Genomic DNA, 8,482 nt, shown 5'->3' with positions numbered 1-8,482 from the left:
GATATCTAGGACTTTAAATTGTGTCCTCGTTCGGCATCAAGTAATTTTGTGATCATTCACCTAAGCATTCCTTCACCTCAAACCCATCTGTCTTAACGGGTAAATTCGAGTAAGGTTTAAGGACGTGCATCAACTCACAGAGCGCTTCTCCATCTATTCTGTGTGTCGGACTGCTCTTCATGAAAAGCCCGCCCAACAGTCGAGTCTCTTTCCATGTGCCCCGCCCCTTACCGCTCAAAATAAACCTGCAAAGGGGGAGGGGCAGACGTATTGCGTACTTGCAGGAAAAGAACCTTAAATAACGTGCACCTTTCATATCAACGTGTTTGAAAATAGCGCAATTTCACTATTTGATTATAATAATAGTGGATACCTAACTATTTTCCGAGTTTAATCAATATGGAATCTTTTCTCTCAGAACACCAAACTGTTTTCAAGACCGATTGCTGTAAACATAACGCCAGCTTTAGAAAGTGAGTGAGAAGTGCGAACCGCTCCTCCCTCAGTCGTTTGTATTTAGCGCCTGTCTGAAATTTTAAAGACTGAGAGGAACAGACGGCAGCGCGAATGTGTGTTGTTCTCCTGGAGCAGGACAAAACAAAAATAATAATAAACAAACAACTTATTATGCAATAAGACTGTTTTATGTCAATCAAGAAGATATGAGCCTATTGCTAGGAACCGAAAAACACTACGACGTTGCCCTCGGGAAGTTGGCAGGGTGGTAGAGCTGCTGAGCAGTCACTGAGGTGGGTACACGGCAACAACATTGGGGATGTGAGGGGCGATACTAGTCAGGCCGGTGACAACGTAACTACCCATCGTGTAAAGTAGACAGAATTGTGTCCGGTTATTGCAATAGAATTAAGAATAGAGGAAGAGAAAGTATTGTATGCAGATACCTCTGCCGGGAGCGTATGAGGCACACCTTTGTCACAGGCGGAATGGGGGAAAGCGAGGCCCGGTGACAGCAAGAAACGACGTAGGAGAATGAGAGCCACGATATGTTTGTGAGTCAGTGAAGAAGGCGACAGAGCCGAGTGTGAGTTGCAAGGGAAAATAGAAATTTTAATGAAGGGTTAGTACGTGTGCACTGCGAGGGAAGACGAACATTTGAACACATGAGTAAAAGGCACAGCAAGCGGCAATGGCGAATATAGTGCTGTTTCTCAGTAGGAGATCTAACAAAATACGCGATGAAGTCCATTCATAGTAACGAGGGTAAAAATAAAGGGTCAGGATAAAAGCCGAAGACAGCCACAGAGAGCACTCGGGATGAAAAACAATACTAGAATGATTGGAGCCTCTGGATGAGGCGGTGCGGGTAATTATGAGTGTTTTGAGACGTTTTTGCCACGTCCGTGTTCTGTTCCCCTACAGTTCAAAGTCTCTGGCTCAGTTTTCAGCATGTTCTCCTTGTTATATGGAACTCCAGTTTCGTTGCACCTCCCAGATAAATGCTGTTTGCTAGACTGGAATCTCTGAGTCAACCCAGTTAGAATCAGTAAGGATGTGCGTGTGTATGTGACTGGCTGGCAATGCACTGGCATCCTATCCAGGTTTATTTCTGTACAGTGTGATATGTTCTGCGTCTCTGCAACCCTATATTGCGATTATAAGTTTCAAATAGTAGAAGTAAAATTCAGTGTTACATGGTGTTTTCGGAAATAGTTTGTCCATAATGAGAAAGTGGAAGACTTATGGCTGGGAGACAGAACAAACTCTATGAAGAGCTCTGTATTACTTGTGAAGGCAACTGTTCACATTAGTAGCTATGTTTTATTTAGGGGACAGGAAAGGAAATTGAATCAGGTATAGTAATATCGTTTATTTACAAAGTGTATTCCTCATACTGAACAAGCACACATCCATGGTTCAACTATTATACCTGTTATACAAAAACAATAATTGCATAATAACTGTGCATATATGGCAGTTATGAAAACTATGGTATATGGCTGATGAATATAACAAACATATTGTAGTCATTAAAAGAAAAGTGAAATATGAAAACATATTACCAAATGTCTATAAGGGGAGACAAGTACCAAAATAGATACTACTAAGAGAGTGAACCATGAAAGATAAAATGGCAGATGGCAAGCATCTCATTAAGACACAAGAGGGTACATGATGATGGTCAGTGACAGTGAGTGAAAGGTGCACCAAAGACATGAGTGAATGCAGCTGCTATATTTCAGTAAGGTGAGAGAGACAGTAATACACAATTCAGAGAAAGAAGCCCTTTTTTGTAAGTCACTTTGGATAAAAGCATCTGCTAAGCAAATGCATGTAAGTGTAAGCAACTGGACTGCTGAATGCAGATGAAATAATAGGTTTATTATTTTAATTTAAAATTATATATTTTTTATTTTCAAAGCACATTATATTATTTGCTGTCACAGGGAAACCACCACATATCCAGGCAGTGACTGGTGCTGAACATCAACCCTGTCTGGGTGAAACTCTTGTCAGTTTTGTACAACAGTTACTTTTTATGTGCACAGGTATTTTATCATACTTTGTAATCTGTATGCCTTCTTACCGATCCTTCAGTAATGAATTAAAATGAAATTTTTTTTAAAGTTTTCTTTAGAGAAATTGATGTTCACTTTTATAGCACACTGTGTGCCAGTTGTACTGTAAACAATTTTAAGGTGGTGAACTCAAAGGTGCTAATTACATTTTCAGTGAGCCACTTCTACTTGTGCACTCACAGTAGGAGTCAGTGTCAGTGTTCTTGAGAAGACATTCTGTTTGATTTGTTGGTCAGCTTCATTGTTTAGCAAAAGCACACACGAAAAAAAAAAGTTGTTTGTGTCTGTGATATGTTTCTGTATGCATAAACTTATAGTAAGAAAAGGTGTTGTTCAAAAAAGGAATCTTAAATAGATGCTCACATTTATGAGGATTCCAAAGGATTCTTACTATCATATGCGTAGGTAAACTGAAAGTAGGGAAGCCATACTAAATATTATGTAGCACAGGTAACATTTGTGTATATATATTGCCTTTGATGATTATCATCAATCCAACAAGCTTTAACAATAAAGTACAAACTTTTTTTTTTAAATAAACTCTCGGGGAAAAAACTTTTCAGGAACGGCTGCTGTGAACATAACACCAACAATTTGGAAAGTATTAAATCCTAGAAAGTTTAAGTGGTTTCAGAGGTAGCATGGCAAGGCTTTTGGTTATATTTGAACTTGCAAACTAGTGGGTACAGTTCTTGCCCTTTAACACATAGGGCATATTATGTTTAAAATGAAATCTTTCAGTCTTCATCTTTGTGCTCATTCTGTATTTTTACAAGTGTAACAGCCATCAGTGTTAAATAAGTGTTCAACAGGTTTTTTTTATCGATATATTTACCAGAAAAGGACTGAATAACAACAAGAACATAAACGTTTAGGAAAATATTAAAAAATGTTTTTCTTAGTACAGATGTGTTGCATTGGTGAATATTTAAGACATGACAACCTTGGCAATAGAAAGTAACTGAAATATGCACCACGCCTATGCTGTTTTCCTACGTGCTTTATCAAGCCTATAGCCCTCAAGGTTTGCAGGTTTTATTCTGTAAAATAAACCATTTCATTGTAGATTTTGCTGTTTGTTTGCTTTTCAATGAAAATGTAAAAATTAATCCAAATAACAGGAAAAAAATATATGTCACTGAGAGTGTCCAAGGTTTCAGATGTTTCTTTTAATTTATTTGTTTATTGAAGATGTGATCGAGATCCCGATCTTTGTGTGTAAAGGGTTCAAATGTGAGATCATCTATGTAAAAATAAAATTTAATAATTAAAAAGCCAGTGGAATTGTGAATCCTCTTACAGGACTACAGATGTAAACTGCTGTTTCTATTTAGCTTCTATATAAAAATTGCATCATAGTTTTATTTAAACCAATGTGTTTTACTTTTAGGCTGGCGGTGTAAAGAGATAGATGGGTGGAGGTGTAAAGCCTGAAATGTGCCCAGGGAAAAATCACCATGTTCCCAGGGTCATGTGGCATGGTACAAGCTCTGTCACATGCTGGGCTTCTTATATCTGAACCCTTGGGTAATCTTGGGAACCACGCCACTCTGTAATCACAAGATCAAGAGAGGGGAAGGAAAATGACACAGTTTTGTGCTTTTTTTTCTTTTGCAATTTATTTATTCTGCTCTAATATGCTTAGTAATGCCATTTGATTAAGTATCTTTTACTTGAATTCTGACAGAGGGCATTAGGGTCGTTTAAAAAAAATAAAAAAGTTTTGGGTGGTTCACTGCTCTTTGGTGGATATGGGACTAAAGATATTTCCTATTTTAGCTTAACTGTTGCAATATGCAATTGCTGTCATGAGGATTACTCAAGAAAATATTCCAGTAAAACATTTTGACCTCCAGCAGAAGGCATAATTTTAGCTTTACTCACTTTGTAGCTTAATATAATGCTAAGTAAACTCCAAGCAGCATTTTGAAGTGAAATAAATATTATGCTTAGTATTTAAAAGCTAGCTGATTAGAATTAAAGTTACTAATCAGAGTGGCACATATTGTATAAAAGTTTCATGAAAAACTTTCCTATTGGCTTTAATTGTAAGTCATTGGGTGAAAAATGTTTTAATACATCTTTATTTAATAATACAGGTTTATGGCACAGTACCACAATGTAAAATAGTGTAGTATCACTGACCTGAAATGTGGTACAGCTATTTTTTATATTTCCTTGCTCACTTGGTTTTCCTGTTCTGCACGTAAAACTCACAGTGATATTGAAACTCATAAATGATGCAGTGGTGACTTTGGTTTCAGCTTGTGTTGTAAGGCAGAAGATTCTAGTTGAGACATTGTTGTTCTGCCATTTTAAACCCTCAGTTTAGCTGTTTGCATGGGGTTTATTTTGAGCAATATTCCTTGACAAATGCACTGCTGTAGCCAAATTGTAAACACTTTTCAATTTGATCTGATAACAGTTTGTAATGGGAGTTGAAAACGTATATCAGTGATGAAGATGTATTCTGAAAAGGACGGAATAAGTATTATTTCTAGAAAAGGAGATAAAAAATATGGTACTATTAAATAGCTGAAAAAAATCATGCTTTAGTAACTTTACACAGTACAGTTATAGCCAACATTTACATTAATTGTAGGTGAAACACAATAATTCATAATCAATCTACAAGATGTTCTAGAGAAACATATATACCAGCATATTAGCCTAAATCTTGTGCCTGGTTCTAGTGGAAAAGTAGCACATTTATGTAAATAGAGGCTTTCTAAGAATTTGCTTAAAGCACACAAGCTTTTAAAGTGTAAAATAATTTTCAAGCCTATTATATGAAAGGCTTGACCTAATGGTTTCATGAATACAAATATATCTATTCTTCATAGGTGAATCAGTATTATAACATATATAATATGTATGTATGTATGTATGATATATTTGAAAAGATGTATAAAGGTTGTTATTTATAAGAACTACAGTACAGTATATGACAGTATTCACAAGAGAAATGCATGGTTAAACCACCATTAATTGTTTATCACAGGTGCACTAACAATGGATTTTTATTGGTGACCAAACAAAAGCCAGTAGTTCAAAAGGAGTATATATACACAGATTGCATAATTTGCTTCAATATGCTGCTTTGTATCTGAAATGATAGTTTTGAGATTGTAAATGGAGAAGCATTGTCATATTGCTAGTAATGAACAGTGTATTACAAAGGTGCAGATTTTCTAGTGTATATATGATACATGCAGCAAGAATTAGAGATCCAAAAGACTGTACAAACGTTTACTTCTGCAAACATTCTACTCACAGATCAGCAGGAAATTAAAAAGTAAAATGTTTTAATACTGTATTTTAACCTGGAAGGTGTGGGCTAGTGCATAACGATACGGCTTAGAGAATGAGAGTGAGAATCACATTTATTGGGCAAGTATGCTCGCACACAAGGATTTTGAGTCCAGTTTTTTGAAGAATCTCCAAGTATAGTTACAAATCAACTTAACATACTGATCTTATATAGACACTTGACTACAGATGACCATAAGCTCAACTAAGAAAATTTGGTGTCTGTTCTCCCACAGACCTTGTTTTTTTTCTTTTCTCCTGTTTTTTAATTGCCTTCCAATTACTCAAGAGATGTATTTGGTGAAACAGCCAGAATGTTATTAAAAGAGTTAAAAAATAATAAATGTTAAAAGTTAAACAAAAAAGCAGTAAAATGTCAATCAAAAGTGCACCCAATGCATGGGTGTCTAGTTAATTATGTTAAAGAGTTTATGGTTGTGAATAGCATGTTTGTAAAGGTCTCATATCTTGGCCTTAATGTCATGTGAATTTTGCATGTTTTTCCCATGTCATCATGGGTTTCTTTATGGTTGTTTTGTTTTTCCTCCAGCATTTTAAAGACATGCATGTCACAATTAATTGCCAGCTCTAAGTTGGCTTTCATTGGTTTTGCAATAGTGTGGCACACCCCCATCTAGGGCCGTCTTGTGTCTTATTCTGCTTCTATAGACTGGAACACTTCTGACCCTGCACTGTATTAAGTGGGTTCAGGAACACAAGGAAGACTTAGGTAATGTTAAAGACCACAGACCCCCTGCACAATTATCCACCTCCGTCCTTCTGGAAAATGGTAAAGGTCCATTGGCACTCAACTGAATTAATTCAGAGACGGTTTTTATCTACTAGTTGTAAGGTTGCTGATAAGTCAATCATAAGAACAAATTCTGTAACCTCACAAACAGTTTATGTATGTGTGTATGTTACATATATACAGTGTATGTTGCATGCTATGTGTACTTTATATGTGTATGTTATTTGTTGGTATTCTTGTCATCTGTTTTTAGGAGACGTTTCAAAATTAATAGGAAACAGCTCAGCTTTTTATATTATTTTCATTTAGATCATCAAACCACAGGATGTGGCCTGTCCAGTGAGTTCAGCCTTATTCCTGTGTACAAAATAAAACATGACTGCACTCTCCAAGGTTAAGCAGAAATCATTATGATTATGTATGTAACGTTTGAGATGACTGAAGAGTTCTAAGCCTTGCCTTTTTATCAGAAAATGATGTCATGTATTTAGATTTTCCAAGTGTATCAGTGCCATACATTCAAAAGTATCATTGCAGCTGCAGTGTATTATTTCTTCTTGAGCTCATTAAGTGTGAATTGTCAATTAAAGTGGTTTGCAATGACTTTGTTATTGAATTATAAACAGACCTATAAAGTGAAAAAAAACTATTTAGGATAAGTAATTGTTATTAAATAGTTATTGTCTGTTTTTTTTTTTTCACCTGTATTATTATCATTCTTTAATTTAATATTATTTATTGTATCAGTATGCTGCTGCTGAAGAATGTGAATTTCCCATCGGGATTAATAAAGTATCTATCTATCTATCTATCTATCTATCTATCTATCTATCTATCTATCTATCTAATTTATTGTGAGTTATGTCAAATTAACCCATCTCTAACTGATTCTTATGTTTTTTAGGGCAATTGAACAAATGTTTTGAAATTAACCCTTGAAGTGATGGAAGGTGCCATCGGGCAAATTAGTAGATCTTGGGACAGTAATGTCCTTTTGTATACACCATGTTCATCCTCAGCCGGTTCACAACCAGAAGATGGTAATGGCATCTTGCAGTGGGTCAAGGGTGAGTGCACTTGATGCAGTAATTTCAGCCCAACACTTCATTACCTAGTTTTGTTTTTATCATGCATAAGTTTGTTAAAGATAATATTTATTCTCATATTAATATACATAACTTATGTTTTGAGGCATTATTATTATATGCAATATGTGCCTGTTTATATGCATAAATGCATCCATGCTGTTTTGCAGAAGTACTTGGACATTTGTCTAATTTTCAAATTTCTTAGCTTTAAAAAGGCATAAGTAGTCATACTTTTATATTAAAGTGAATGTTTATCATGAAAAAGTGAAGGCCAGAAGGTTTTTCTCACAATGAAGTCATCTGAAAGCATAGTTTATTAGATGACTATACCAATTTTAAAAGATTTTACATATCCAAATAAGAACTATTGCCTTTACATTCAAGAAGTGGAATGTGTTTTATTTTGCGCAGACCTCTCCCCGAAAAGGTGTTCCTTGATAAATTTGACAAAGAAAAAAACAAAAAAATAAATAAAATCATTTTGGCGAAAGATACTGTATGTTAGATTTTGAAAATTTCGTGTTTGTTTTTGATTGAGATATTTTTATGTTAGCAGAATGAGACGCCGCACCTATTCACCTATCCGCCTGTCGATCTCCCACTCTATTCTTTCCTCACTCGTGAACAAAACCCCGAGATGCTTGAACTCCTCCACTTGGGGCAGGATCTCGCTCTCAATTCTGAGAGGGCACTTCACCCCTTTCCAGCTGAGAACCATGGTCTCGGATTTGGAGGTGCTGATTCCCATCACAACCGCTTCCCACTTGGCTGCGAACCTATCCAGAGAGAGCTGAAGA

The 8,482-nt window shown here is 35.8% G+C and overlaps 1 protein-coding gene across 3 annotated transcripts in view; it reads left to right on the top strand.

Moving 5' to 3' along the window:
* The first annotated feature begins 267 nt into the window (after positions 1-267).
* Positions 268-8,482, top strand: part of LOC114651113 (transmembrane protein 268) — a 67,586-nt gene continuing 59,371 nt past the window's right edge. For 2 of the 3 annotated variants that reach the window (XM_051920484.1, XM_028801081.2), the window contains exons 1-2: positions 2,382-2,507; positions 7,502-7,664. In XM_051920484.1, the coding sequence (XP_051776444.1) occupies positions 7,541-7,664 (124 nt within the window). In that variant the 5' untranslated portion in view covers positions 2,382-2,507; positions 7,502-7,540. Of the gene's footprint in view, positions 750-2,381; positions 2,508-7,501; positions 7,665-8,482 lie in introns of those variants that run through there. The other variant, XM_028801073.2, reaches the window with a different exon arrangement.

The sequence above is a fragment of the Erpetoichthys calabaricus genome, chromosome 1 (assembly GCF_900747795.2).
Source record: "Erpetoichthys calabaricus chromosome 1, fErpCal1.3, whole genome shotgun sequence".
Classification (NCBI taxonomy): Eukaryota; Metazoa; Chordata; class Cladistia; order Polypteriformes; family Polypteridae; genus Erpetoichthys; species Erpetoichthys calabaricus.
The sequence above is the reverse complement of the archived record's forward strand: the minus strand, read 5'-3'. Positions and strand labels throughout refer to the sequence as shown.